The 15,116-nt window shown below is 48.9% G+C and overlaps 1 protein-coding gene across 1 annotated transcript in view; it reads right to left on the reverse strand.

Moving 5' to 3' along the window:
* The window catches only part of RAPGEF5 (Rap guanine nucleotide exchange factor 5), a 249,155-nt gene that overhangs the window by 22,892 nt on the left and 211,147 nt on the right, over nucleotides 1-15,116 (reverse strand). Inside the window, exons 18-20 of the mRNA XM_062179032.1 lie at nucleotides 11,756-11,853; nucleotides 7,908-8,030; nucleotides 6,190-6,368 (exon numbers count right to left, since the gene is read on the reverse strand). Of these exons, the coding sequence (XP_062035016.1) occupies nucleotides 6,190-6,368; nucleotides 7,908-8,030; nucleotides 11,756-11,853 (400 nt within the window). The remainder of the gene's footprint in view (nucleotides 1-6,189; nucleotides 6,369-7,907; nucleotides 8,031-11,755; nucleotides 11,854-15,116) is intronic.

Here is a 15,116-nt window from a genome sequence, read left to right on the forward strand (position 1 = left end):
AACTTTTTCAAGACCCCTTCATATGCATATATTGCAAAAAACTGTCCCAATATAAAATTACCTTTTAAAAAATATTTATTTATTTGTTTATTTGAGAGGCAGAGAAAGAGGGGCTGGCATTATGGCACAGTGGGGTAAGCCGCCACCTGTGAGGCTGGCATTCCATCTGAGTGCTGGTTTGAGTCCCAGCTGCTCCACTTTGGATCCAACTCCCTGCTAATGTATCTGGGAAATCAGCCAAAGATTCCTCAAGTACTTGTGTCCCTACCACCCATGTGGAAGACCTGGATGGAGTACCTGGCTCCTGGCCTCAAACTGGCCCGGTCTTGGCAGTTGCAGCCATTTGCAGAGTGAACCAGTGGGTGGAAGATCTCTGTCTCTCCACCTCTCTCAGTAACTCTGCCTTTCAAATAAATAAAAAATCTTAGAAAAAGATATGGTGGGGGTGGGGGGGGCGAGCACACTTCCGTCCACTGGTTCACCCTTCAAATGTCCCCAATGGCAAGGCCAAGGATGGAGCTGAGAACTCAATCCAGGTCTGCCACACGGTGGCAGGAACCCAATGGCTCCCATCATCACTGCTGCGTCCCAGGGTCTGTGATACAGAAGCCAGAATTGTGAGCAGAGTCGGGTATCAAACCCAGCACGCCACTATCCATAGACCGGAGTATGTAAATTGGATATACACATATAGCCAGTATACTCCAGGCAGGTGTCTTGGTGTCTTGACCTCTTGGCCAAATGCCTGCCTCTCAGCGTTTTTTGTTTTGTTTTGTTTTGTTTTGTTTTTGTTTTTTTTTTTTTTTTGACAGGTAGAGTTAGACAGTAAGAGAGAGAGAGAGAGAGAGAGGAAGGTTTTCCTTTTCCGTTGGTTCACGCCTCAGTGGCCACTGCAGCCGGTGCACCGCGCTGATCCAAAGCCAGCAGCCAGGTGCTTCTCCTGATCTCCATGTGGGTGCAGGGCCCAAAGACTTGGGCCATCCCCCACTGCCTTCCTGGGCCACAGCAGAGCTGGACTGGAAGAGGAGCAACCGGGACAGAATCCAGCGCCCCGACCAGGACTAGAACCCGGGGTACCGGCGCCGCAGGTGGAGGATGAGCCTAGTGAGCAGTGGCGCCAGCTTCTCAGCTGATCTTTTAATTCCACTTCCCATGAACCTTGTGAAACCTCTCTAATGCACTATAACTTCTCCACTATCACCATTATCAGCTACATAGTACTTCGTGGAGAACATATTCCACAACGCATTTACTCCACTGCTGACCTTTCAGTTACTTTCACTTCCTCCCTGTTACACAGGATGTTACGATGAGCATCTTTATAGACAGTGTATTTTTTTACTGTATTTAGGACTTTTTTCAGGAAGTGTGACTTCCCGTCATTCCAAGATGGGCCAACAGCTGTGAGGACTTCAGTGGTTCTCAATGAGCATAACACAGATGTCTGCCCTCCACAGACAGGTGGCTTTACAGTTGCACAGAGTGTGAATAAGAATGCCTAATACAGACCAGGAAAAGGGTTTGGGCTGTGAAGAGAAATAAACTGGCTATTCCGGCAGGTCCTCCCGAACCACAGCCTCCTGAAACCAGCATCGTGCACTAGATCCCGCTCGAGGCCAAGTGCACCTGCGCCCTAGCTGGGAACCCGGACTGGCACTGCTGCCTCCACAGCTGGTGTCAAAGCTATGTGGGCTGAGCACCTGCGCTGCAGGCGCCTCACTGCTGGACCCCCACTGGGTACGGGATATCCCTCTGGGTCCTCCTGCCCATCTTCTGGCTCTGCCTGCAGGTTCCCTCAGCCTGACTCCTTCATGCCCAACTTGATGCTGCGGGGTGTAGCCCATGAATATACAACAGACTTCCTATTCAGTGAGTTGGTACCCCACCTGGTTTTTGCTCTGTTTTCACTTGAAAGGCAGAGTGAGAGAGAGGAAGAGAGAGGGGATCAGAGATGCACCTGCTGGCTCACTCCCCAAATGCCGGCAACAGTTATGGCTGGGCCAGGCTGCAGCTGGGAGCCAGGAACTTGATCTAGGTCTCCTGTGGTTGGCAGGAACCCAGGTTATATGGGCCATCATTTGCCACTTCCAGAGCACACAAACAGGAATCTGTATTGGAAGCAGAGGCAGGACTCCATCCCAGACTCTGATATGGGATGTGAGTGTCCCAATGGGTGGCTTACTGTGCACGGCTGGGACGCCCACCCCCTACCCCTCCCACTTGTTTTTGAGAACCGCTGCGGCCCAGGGCTGGCTGCAGCACTGTTACCCTCCCTCACCTTGGCCTGAAATCAGCTCCACCCCTGGACATCATGTCTCGGAAGGATCAGTCCTTCTTCCTGCCAGTGGAAGCCACTCTAATTGCTGGGCAGCAGATGGGGCCAGGGCCTCTCTCATTTCTGGGTGCTTCCCCTTCCCTTGGTGAGGCCTCCCCAAGTGGCATCCCCGCTAGACCCAAGGTTCCTGGAGAGCAGGGAAGGAGACCACTTAATGCTTGCATCCTGTCCATCACCCACCTGCCTAGCATCCAGCAAATCCTTAGACGGCACTTGCTGAAATGGAAGATGACTTTTGGGGAGATGGCTTGAAAATTATTATTAAAAAATAACTGGCCAGAGCTGCGGCTCACTTGGCTAATCCTCTGCCTGTGGCACTGGTACCCCGGGTTCTAGTCCTGGTCGGGGTGCTGGATTCTGTCCTGGTTGCCCCTCTTCCAGTCCAGCTCTCTGCTGTGGCCCGGGAAGGCAGTGGAGGAAGGCCCAAGTGCTTGGGCCCTGCACCAGCATGGGAGATCAAGAGGAGGCACCTGGCTCCTGGCTTTGGATCGGTGCAGCGCGTCGGCTGTAGTGGCCATTTGGGGGTGAACCAACAGAAAGGAAGACCTTTCTCTCTCTCTCTCTGTCTAACTCTGCCTGTCAAAAAAAATAATAATTGTTCCTCTTTTTCTTTAGTGTCATTTATCTCTACGGGCTCTTAGATATCCTTCCTTTCTATCTTTTAGCTGCCCATAAAGAATCTCTGTGGTTCATTGAGCATTTTCTCAAAGTCAACACCAAACACAGACAGCTAATATCTGAATCTGTTGGTAAAGAAAGGAATTAATGATTTCTGATACAGAGCAAAGATCAGGTACCATTTCAGTCCGGGTCCCTGTCACTCAGGGTAATCGGCTGCACGGTCAGAACACACTGTCACACACTCTGCAGTTCAGCAAACATTCCTTTGTCTTGGAGTGAGGAAGTGAAATCCACTCCATCCCCAGAGGTGGGGGATGGGGAGGAGAAGGTGGGGGAGACATGAATATGCAAATAGCCGCCTTAGGCAGGGAAAAGACTTTGTGATTGTGGAAATTACTGTTTTCCCTGGGTTCTTCCTAACCAGGGTGATTATAAGGAATGTAACTGGATGTTTGTTTGCATTCTATTCCAGGGGCCAGGGATAGAGACCGGCACCATAAATAATTCAAGAGCTCAGGGTCTATAGGAGAAGATGTGAATCTATTTCATCTCCTTGAGGATAGGCAGGATCTTACAGTGGGAGCTGGGCTGCGGGTGTCATTTTACTCCTTGGGATATTTATGTCCCATTTCTCCACCTAACTGGCATTTAGCAGAAAGCCTTTGTAGCAAAAAGGACTTTCAAGGGTCATTTTAGAACATATTGGCTGAGGCTGGCGGTGCCGTTGGCTCAACAGGCTAATCCTCCGCCTTGCAGCGCTGGCACCCCGGGTTCTAGTCCTGGTCGGGGCGCCGGATTCTACCCCGGTTGCCCCTCTTCCAGGCCAGCTCTCTGCTACGGCCCGGGAAGGCAGTGGAGGATGGCCCAAGTGCTTGGGCCCATGCACCCGCATGGGAGACCAGGAGAAGCACCTGGCTCCTGGCTTAGGATCAGTGCGATGCACTGGCCACAGTGGCCACTGGAGGGTGAACCAACGGCAAAAAGGAAGACCTTTCTCTCTGTCTGTCTCTCTCTCTCTCACTATCCACTCTGCCTGTTTAAAAAAAAAAAAAAAAAAAAGAACATATTGGCTGAATAAAAAAAAAATGGGGGATGGGGGGGTCACTGACCATGACCTTTCTCTCTGTCTGTCTCTCTCTCTCTATCCACTCTGCCTGTTTAAAAAAAAAAAAAAAAAAAAAAAAAAAAAAAAAAAAAAAGAACATATTGGCTGAATAAAAAAAAATGGGGGATGGGGGGTCACTGACCATAAAAACAGTCCAAGACTGGGGTGCACCTGTTCTTCAGGCTCACCAAACGCCAGGTCAGGCCGACTCCTGGCCTCTTCTACTTGCAGGGCAGCCTTCCTAAGGGACAGTCCCTCTTCCCACCAGCGTCCTGCCCCAAATCCCTCAGAGGATCCCTCTGGCCTTTGAGCTTCAGTTTGAACTCTTCCATATGAACTTCAAGATCCTTGATGGTTGGGTCCTGGCGTCTTCCACCCACTGATCTCCCACACTGCCTGACAAACCACCCGGCTTGTGGTGCCAAGGCGGACAAGGTGCCCTCCTGCGCCATGGGCCTCCTTCTGTCCCCAGTGAGTTTGCCTTCCCTGGCAGCCAGCGCTCTTCTGACGCACAACCCATCAAATCCACCCAGTAGCCAAGCAGGTCCTCCAGTGCTACAATCCTCCCCTGAGGTTCCCTGGTTTCCTTTTCCACACTATGGGGTTGGAGCCTCCCCCCCAAACCCGATCTCACCCATGGGCACCTACCTCATTCTACCCTACACATTGGCTGGAGGAGTTGTAGGCACACGGCAAGCTTGGTGAAGACAGGGCTTGTGTGTGGATCAGTCTGTTCCCGCCAGCACACATTCCCTGAATACAGGGCCCTGATAGGTACTTGAACCTGTCTGATGTAAAGATGACTGTGTGAGCAGGCACTGTGGTGTAGGAGGTTAAGCCGCCACCTGCAGTGTGCTGGCAAACCATACAGGTTCCAGTTCTGGCTATTCTAATTCCAAACCAGCTCCCTGCTAATGCCCTTGGGAAAGCAGCTGAAGATGGCCCAAATGCCTGGGTCCCTGACACTCACGTGGGAGACCCAGAAGAAGCCCCTGGCTCCTGGTCTTAGCCTGGAACAGCCCTGGTCATTGAGGCCATTTGGGGAGTGAACCAGGGGATGGAAGATCTCTCTTTCTCTCTTCCCTTCTCTCTAACTCTGCTTTCAAACAAACAAACAAACAAACAATAAATAAATACAATTTTAAAAAGCTTTGGAAAACAAAGTGAGAAATCCAATGGCAAGCCTGGAGACCGGGGAGGATGCTGCTCCCTGCAGCCGGGGAGCTTTCTACCCAAGGGTCTCAGGCTGCGGATCTGGTATTCGACACGACGTTCTCAAGTAAGTGACTACAACTTCACACCACCAACATTTACCGAATCGCTGCCACCTGCCTAGCTCTGAGGCAGGCTTCCAGGTGCAATGATTAATTTAGAAACGGATGCTGCCCTTCGCAAGCTCACACAGCCTCGAGATGCATTTCTGTATAAAGAGCTACGCTTGATACGTATGAAACAGTGGCTTTTACAGAGGGGAAGCATGCGTGCGTGCGTGCGTGCGTGTGTGTGGGTGTGCATGTGCAGAGGGCAGGTAGGGGCCCTGCCTCTGGAAGTTAAGGAGAGACTTGGACGGAGGTCATGAAAAATGATAGCAACGTGCTGAGGGGAAGTGGCCGGATGTGACCGAGTCAGCACAGGTGTCCAAGCTTGGAACGTAATGTGCAGAGTGGTTGGGGTCTGGGGCATACCAGGAGGCGAGGCCGGCGGTCAAGTAGGGCAAGGCAGGGCAAGGCATGCAAAAGTCCCATCTGTTGGGCAATGTGCAGAATCCTGGAATGCACCTGATTTTCAGAGCCCGCCACTCCTCCCGCTCCTGGCGCCTCACCTACTGTGGCTCACCCAGCCACGCTGTGGTTTGGCAGCAAGCTTGGAGGGCTGTGTACCACCTACTTTCTTGCTGCCTCACACTGCCTCCGTGTGCTATGCTGGCATCTTCCTGAAGACAGAGATACTTGGAATGCAAAGGCCTCAACATGCAAGGTCGGACCTTCTCAGCCATTTGGTCACGTTCACTCAATATTACCCTTTCGCAACCCAATGCTTCTTACCATCACAAGGGGAAAAAAACAAACTTCAACACACTCTCTGCGGGAGGCGGGGGGAGCAGCACCGTCCACCCGGTGAAACTTACTGTGCCGCGATCTTGATGAATTTCTTCACCAGCTGCACGCGCTTGCCCAGCTGGCTGCAGAGCAGGATCTCGGTGGCAACCCAGAGCTGCACCTCGTTGCACCTCTGCAGCAGGAGGCTGAGGTTCACGGTGTGCTCCCCGCTCCCCTGCCTGCTGAACGTGAAGTAGATCAGCTCTTGCTGGAAGGAAACAGATCACGCCAGGGTTTACTGGAGGCACGGTCCGAGGCACCTTGAGGACACAGTTCCGTCCCTTTCCAAGAGCAACTCCCACATCATTAAATACCTCAACAGGGACTATATAGCAAATCACACGGCAAAAGTTCTCAAGGATGCTTCTCGTGTCTTACACATGGTTTGCTTGATCACGCTGACCTAGGATCCTTACACAACTGGGATTTTTCAGAAGACATCTCTTAGAGGAAAACCCAAACATTCTCCAGGTGAAGTCGCAGCTCACGTGGAGCCCCCACACTTCCCAGACTTGGTATGTTGGGAAATCCAAGTGAGAACGAGCACGGGTGTGACCAGCAGGTGTTCAGGTGCTCAATAACCCCAAAGGGCCTGTGGTTTTGGTGTGAATCGGTGACAGCAAAGATCGCTGGGCCCCACCTGGAGAAGCTCTGGTTCAGAGGCTCTGTGGAGGGGCTGAAGACAAGAGTGCAGATTCCCGGGGTGACACTGCTGATGCTGGCTTGGGCACCCTCCCTCTGAGAATCACCCATAGGCGCGATTGTCAAACCAGAAGTGGGACAAACATGAGATCAGGGCAATTTACAAATGCCGAGTAGGACCAGTAGTGATTTATGTAGATGGAGCACATACCAAGGATTACGTCGGATTTTAAATGAGTGTGCATTTTACAGACATAATCTGCAGGCTCCCACTGAACAAGCTGAGGACAGTGGTACTAATATTTTTCCAAAGACACAAGCCGCCTAACCTGAGTGAATGCACTATATGCTCAAATTCAGATTGCAATGTTAATTCTTAAATGAGAAAACACATGACACGTGAAGGATGCTAACACATGCTCCTAGGGCACTGAGGAGGACAGGCCATTGCAGAATGAGAAATTCCACCGCACGGCAAAACCAACGTGACCATACGGTTGCAGGGGGCTCTCACATTTTTCATCCCCTGATTCCTGCGAGACCTCCCATTGCCCAAATACACTCATTAGTTGTCATTAGCATTTTGTTCCTAATCTACTGCTTGATAAATGCAATCATGTGCCCTCAAGGGAGGAAAGAGATGAATATAAAAATCTGAAATATAGCCAAAATTGCAGCACAAGTCTAATTGTCTAGAATGTTCTGAAGTAAATGGGTGGATGGATCTGTACATGTATAACATGCATAACCAGTGTAAACTTCACAGAAAAATAAAAATGCCAATATCAAAGAGAAAACAGTTCCTCAACCCCATTGGCAGCTTCATACACATTTATCAATGTGTGTGTATTCATAAACAAGGATGCATACATTTTATACAAATCTTGCATATTTATACCACTTTATATAAGCAGAAGTAAATAAAACTTGACCATAACATCTGCTTGTCCTAGGATTGGGTCAGTATCTGAATGTATTTTAAGTCTGGAAACAGCGTTCGGATCACGCTACCCTAGCTTATCACCATGCACACACACGTTCTCCAAAAAGAATCCATAGCTCAAATAGCATTAGCAGGTGCATCCTCTTAGTACTCAGAACTTACCTCGTGAATGGAATTGAACAGACTCCAATCGAAATTCATTAACTCCAGGGCCAGATCCCAAGTGTTCATCCCCAAAATCCGCATCGACCTTTGCTGTGACTCCTCGTTTTCCACGAAGGGGTTCTAAAGGCACAGACAGAAACACAAGGGCGCTCGGTCATTCCCCAGCGGTTTGCACGGAACTTGGCTGGCCACGTAGAGAGCGCCAGAAGTCCAGAATTAGAACGGCAATCTTTTCTGAGTGCACTTAATATTTTTGCTGGTCTGTTCACCTTCAATGGGTTACAGCCAATTTAGGAAAAGGTCTTAGCTACGGCAAACAACCTCAGAGTGAGCCTGCCCCGCTCCTCTTCTCCCCCGCCCCCACGTGTCTCACCTCCCCCACCTCCACGAATCTGATCATAAAACACTGCCGGCAGACAGCATAATGAAAGCAAGAGGCCCGACATCACTTTGGCTGCTGGTAGGAAGGAACGTGCCAGCAGGGTTAGTATAAAAACAAACAAAAGAAATGTCAGGGTGCACTTCAACACAGACAGACACGGCTTTCACAGGACATCTGTTTAGCACGCCTCATCCCAGACACGCGTTTACAGATCGCAGCGAAACGCCCGTGGAGAGCGAGCGCATTTACGTGAGACACAAGGCACGAGCTGTCTCACATGTGCACCCCGTGGAGGAGGGCCATTTTACGTCTCAACTGGTTTCCCCTGTGTAAACAGGAGCTAACTCTACAGAACTGGTAAGGGCATCTTGGAACACCTAAGGGGAAGACAGGATGACATGCCACCCCAATTTCATTAGTGTATTTTGAATTCTAATTTTGAATTAATTTTTTTTAACAGATCCAATACAGCTTGTAGGTACAATTCTTTTTTTTTTTGACAGGCAGAGTGGACATTGAGAGAGAGAGAGACAGAGAGAAAGGTCTTCATTTTCCATTGGTTCACCCTCCAATGGCCGCTGCGGCCGGCACACTGCGCTGATCCGAAGCCAGGAGCCAGGTACTTCCTCCTGGTCTCCCATGCAGGTGCAGGGCCCAAGCACTTGGGCCATCCTCCACTGCCTTCCCGGGCCACAGCAAAGAGCTGGACTGGAAGAGGAGCAATCAGGACAGAATCTGGCGCCCCGACCGGGACTAGAACCCGGGGTGCCAGTGCCGCAGGTGGAGGATTAGCCTAGTGAGCCGCGGCACCAGCCGTAGGTACAATTCTAAGAATATCATAGTATTTCCTTCTTCCCTCTCTCCCTCTTCCTCCCTTCCTCTCCTGTTCTTTCCTTTCTGTTGTTATAGTTTGGCCAACACAACTTTAAATCTGCTGTCACTGTTGGCTATTTAAAAGAAAATGTTGCTTGCCATCTTTCCAAACTATTTGGTGTCTGCCAATTAAAATATAAATTCTCCCCTTTGAGGGGTTGGACTTGACTAGTTAATGACCTCAAAGCAAAACAAATGGGGACTTTGCAAAAACAAGGGACGTGAGAAAGCAAGTATTTCAGATGTCAAATATTAACTTAGGGGCAGGTGCTGTGGCATAGTGGGTAAAGTTGCTACCTATAGTACCAGCATCCCATATGGACGCTGGTTTGAACCCCAGCTGCTCCACTTCCAATCCAGCTCTCTGCTATTGCCTGGGAAAGCAGTGGAAGATGGCCCAAGTCCTTGGGCCCCTGCACCGGCATGGGAGACCTGGAAGAAGCTCCTGGCTCCTGGTTTCAGATTGGCACAGCTCTGGCCATAGAGGCCAATTGGGGAGTGAACCAGCAGATGGAAGACCTCTCTCTACCTCGCCATCTCTGCGTAACTCTTTCAAATAAATAATAAATCTTAAAAAAATATTAATCTATGACTAAATTAGGAAAGATTTGTATTTGCCTTAGTTTTACACTTATAAAAAGGTTTCCTTAAAACATACATGCACGCACACACGTATGCACACATGCACACACACCCAACACAGAGCTGCTTTCCCCACACACGTGGTTGTCCCCAGAGCAGCTCATGGTACACACATCCTCCGTGCCTCAGTGTGATGCTCAGAAAGCACCGACTCCATCAACAGCTCAGAAAACGCTGACATTGCACTCACAACCATGCAGGGGACAGGAGGGTGCGGGCAACAGAAGGAAGGTGGGGCTTTTCCAGGACTGGCCTGGCCAGGCTGGGACACACGGACTGCCCGGCAGACTTTCAAAGGGCGAGCTGCGAGTTGCACAGTGCACCAACACCGGCTGCCCCCTGCAGAGTGCAAGGCTGTTCTACTTGGTCTGTTCCTCTGACTTTCCCTAACCAGGGCCCTTGTCCTGGTACCCAGTCATCGAGACACTCTCCCTCTCCTGTCCCTTCACAGCTCTAATTCCTGTCTTCTAAGAAGATGAATGGGTGTGCTCGTGCTAGTGGGTCCTAGTGGTTCCATGTGTGAGGCTTCCCTTTTCTTCTATTTGAACTGCAATCTTTTTTTTTTTTAATTTGACAGTTAGAGTTATAGACAGTGAGAGAGAGAGACAAAGATAAAGGTCTTCCTTCCATTGGTTCACTCCCCAGATGGCCACTATGTCCGGCGCTGCGCTGATCCAAAGCCAGGAGCCAGAAGCTTCCTTCTGGTCTCCCATGCAGATGCAGGGCCCCAAGCACTTGGGTCATCCTCCACTGCTTTCCCAGGCCACAGCAGAAAGCTAGACTGGAAGAGGAGCAACCAGAACTAGAACCGGCACCCATATGGGATGCTGGCGCCGCAGGCGGAGGATTAACCAAGTGAGCCACAGCGTGGCCCCAATTACAATGTTTTGAAGATGAAATGAGCAAGCCCACTATTTCAGTGCAGACATGCAAGGAACGGGAAGAGGTCAGCTCCTTTTCTTCTACATCATGCACAATGAGAGCAATCCGCAGGGGCGTCGGAGCCAACCACAGCTGGGTTTAACACCCTAGCACTCTCCCTGACGTGGCTATACCCGGAGTACGTTACCCAGGCTCTTTGAACCGTGTGTAAATTATGTAGCATGTTCATATCCGGTACTATGGGTGAAAATTGACAGTGATGGACAGTATGATGGGAGTTAGATATCCTGCAGGTAACTTTACACGTAATATTTCTGTTAAAGCAGTTTTGGTTAACACAATTCACATGTTCAGGAGGACATCAAATAGTTCATGGAAGATGGAATGAAAAGATAAGTTTATTTGGGCGCAAAGAAGTTTTGAGACCCGTGCATGGTTTTTATGTGATGCGTACTTTCCATGAACTGGTGAAGGTGTCTTGTGCCAGCTGCAAAGACCCACCCGGTGACAACTGCACGAGGGGTGAGGAGGACCCTGAGTCCAGACGATAGGCTGGCTGCCTTGGAGAGCCCATTCTTTCTAGAAGGTTCCAAGGGAAGGGTTCTGTCATTTGGGAAGCAACCATAGGCTGAGGTCTTTTGGAACAGCACAACAGAAAAATGCCCACCTAGGCAGAGTCTTAAATTTCTAACTGAAAACAAGACACAGCGTGGAATCTACATTTTGTCAAACTCCTGGGCTTCCGTGGAATCGGATGTCTCATGGTTATGACTCCAATGAACACAGCAGGGAAAATCCCCCATTCCTCAAAGAAGTAGGACATTCCAAGTGCACCAGATGCGTTGAATCGTCCCTTTCCCTCCAATCCACTCAGGGTGCGTTTCTCAGCCTCATCCCCCGACTCACAGAAAAGAGGAAACGGAATAAAATGGAGAGATCACCGATTCCACATCTCGTGTTTCAGAAGCTCAGGAAGTTTTCACTTTGGAGGGATTTAGCATGGGAAAGCTGTGTCGTGTCTGAGGGTGGTGGTGCATGTTTCTAGTTCAAGACCACAGTTCCTTACCAAAGTGTCAGCCAGGTCCTTCCGGTAGACATATAACCGCCCAGATGCCTCAAGGGATTTGGAGATGGCCAAGTCATTCGGCTGAAGTTCATGCTTCTCTTTATTTAAAAAAATGAGAAAAAAAAAAAAAAGTAATGAGAAACATAAGAGCAGCAGTAGGCCTACACAGTGCATCTAAAGTGGGAAGTTCTTAAAAAAATAGTTAAAAGTAAGCATGACTTAAAGTGGATTGGGGCAGGTAAAGCCACCGCCTGCAGTGCCAGCATCCCTTATGGGCACCGGTTTAAGTCCCGGCTGCTCCACTTCCAATCCAGCTCTCTGCTGTGGCCTGGGAAAGCAGTAGAAGATGGCCCAACTGCTTGGGCCCCTGCACCCACGTGGGAGACCTGGAAGAAACTCCTGGCTCCTGGATTTGGATCGGTACAGCTGCAGCTGTTGTGGCCATTTGGGGAGTGAACCAGCAGATGGAAGACTGACTCTCTCTCTCTCTCTCTCTCTCTCTGCCTCTCTAACTCTGCCTTTCAAATAAATAAATAAATAAACCTTTAAAAAAACGATCTGTCTATATCATGTTTCCTTGGTTATATAACATCATTTAATCTTCTACTATTGTTGAGGGTTTAATGGCTCCTACTTTCTTTGGGGCATATGGCTTGTCATATGCAAAGCAGCAGCTAGGAGCTGGAAGATAATGGACTTGGTTAAAGGGCAACCCCACACACTGTCAGAGTCAATACGCTATGGCGCAAATCTGTCTGCTTGTAGATGATTTTCTTATGATAGATTCCTAGGACTGGAAGTACTGGCTCAAAGGGAATTAACAGTTTGGAAGTTTTGGATACAGGCTTCCAAATTTCTTTGCAATTCTTCTTTTCAAGAAAACAAATCACACTACTTTCCTAAATAGAGGTGTATGGCATGGATCTGACCTACACGGATGGTGGCTTTTGGCAGGTTTGCTGTTTGGTTAAAACCCACACAGGATTCTCAGCTTCTTCTGGGTTTGCTGACTCCTAGTGAGGCAGAAAAATCTTTCATGTATTCTTCTTCCGTCGCACCTCCCTGATTGCAAACTGTCCCTGCCCTTTGACCTTTGCTGTACCGCAAGGAGAGCCTTGTAATGACACAACAGCTTTCCTCCCAGAAAAGCGTCCTCCTCCTAACTGCAAGACGCAGGCAGGAATTGACTGAAGCAACATCAAAGCCTCCTGCCACAGCCATGGGAGCCGCGTGGCCATCCAGTGACTGGACACCATTCTCTAGATGATCAGCTCCAATCCGAACTTAGTTTGGAATATTTCTGCTTGATACAGAGAATACAAGTGACAGTCTAATAGATTCTTTATGGCCCAGCATCGTAAAGATCGATAATACTATGACGCTAGGTCACGGGTGTCACAGCCCGGTTCTGAACCGCTTCCTCACTGGGCTAGAATTTCTCTCGGTGCTCTGTGCGCCTGTGTCTAAGTGAAAATGGGATTTAGGAGTCTCATTCACACTTTACAGAAGAAAACCCGTGTCTTTAGGATAGTAACCTTTCTATTTGCCAAGAAATATTTTTCCCTTATTTTCAGGTTTCTCATATACGATGAAAGATGAAAATTTATGGTTTTAGCCTCTGAACAGCTGGGGAGGTTACCATGACTACTTCAAAACGCTGGAATTAAATATTGGAATTCAAAGACAAATGTACTTTGGTACAATTTTTTTACAAATCGGTGCATACGAGGGTCTTCAGAAAGTTCATGGGAGGGGTGGGCCCTGTGGCACAGCAGGTAAAAAGCCACAGCACCTGCACCTCACACTGGAGTGCTGGTGCAAGCCCCAGCTGTTCCACTCCTACATTTTTAAAAATTTATTTATTTATTTGAAAGGCAGAGTTACAGAGAGAGACAGAGATCTTTCATTTGCTGGCTCACTCCCCAGATGGCTGCAATGGCTGGGATTGGGACAAAGCCTGAAGCCAGCTGCTTTGTCCAGGTCTCCCATTTGGCACCCACATGGGACACTGGCGTCACATGTGGTGGCTTTACCAGCTAAGCCACAAAGTGCCCTCTAGCTGCTCTGCTTCTGATCCAGCGCCATGCGATTGTGCCTGGGCAGCAGTGGACAATGACTCAAGGACCATCCTCATGTGAGAACCAGAGGGAGTTCCTGGCTCCTGGTTTTTGGCGCAGCCCAGCCCTGGCTTTCGTGGCCATTTAGAGAGTGACCCACTGGATGGAAAATATCGCCCCCTACCATCGCTATGCCTTTCAAATAAATAAATAAATCATAAAAGAAAAAAAAAAAGTCTACTAAAGATATAAGGATGATAGTACTGCTTCTTTCAGAAAAATCCACAGAACTTCCAACATCTTTAAACTTCTGTGGACAAAAAGAAAATACAGATCTCATGATAATTTCACTCTAGAGGGGCATGAAACATTATTTATAACAAACTATGTAAGTGGGGCAGGTGTTTTTGGTGTAGTAGCTGAGCTGCTACATCCCTTAGCAGACTGCCTGGGCTAGAGATCGGTTCTGTTCTTGATTCCAGTATCCTGCTAGTGAGCACCCTGGGAGGCAGCAGGGGGTGGCTCAAGTGATTGGGTCCTAGTTGCTTACCCAGGGGGGGCATCTGGATTGAATGCCTGGCTCCTGGCCCCAGCCTGACCCAATCCTGGTTATTCTGGGCATCTGGTGAGTGAACCACTGAATGGCAGATTTGCTTGTATGTCTCCCAAATCAATCAATCAATAATTTAAAAAACATTAAGTAACGGGAGCAAGAAACGCATTAAGCTCTGGCCCGTCCCACCTGCCCTGCTTCTTTAACGAGTTATTGTTTCAGAGATAATCAAATGCAGGCACAAAGGTTCTTAACAGACAGAATAACTAATGGGTGGAAAGCTATGGCACGTTTCCAAATCTGTGGGGTAATTCAGCAGATAAGCTGATATTTCTAGCGATGATTAGCAATGGGTCTATACACGCTAGCTCGCCCTGATGAATCTAATTTAATAGAGTATGAAAATGGCATTTCACAGCCATCAAATAGATAACTGGGTAGTGAAAGAGCCACTCATTAATTGGCAGATTCTCACGTGGCCCCCGGCTGATGAGCCAGCTCCCGGGAGACGATCTGAGTGGTACTGTTAGGTTCCTAGGGCCCATCCCTCCCCCAACACCTTCTGTCTAGTTGGGCACCCAAAGATTACTTTCTGTAGCGGTAGCAACTTGACATCAAATACTAGTTTTGAGGAAGCTTTAATACTATTTAAAAGGACAATAGTTTAAAAATATCTTTGGTCCCTGAAAATCACATATAATAAACATTTATCATCTCCACCAAAAATCTATTATCAAAAATGCAACCACAT

This window comes from Lepus europaeus, chromosome 20, assembly GCF_033115175.1.
Source record: "Lepus europaeus isolate LE1 chromosome 20, mLepTim1.pri, whole genome shotgun sequence".
NCBI lineage: Eukaryota > Metazoa > Chordata > Mammalia > Lagomorpha > Leporidae > Lepus > Lepus europaeus.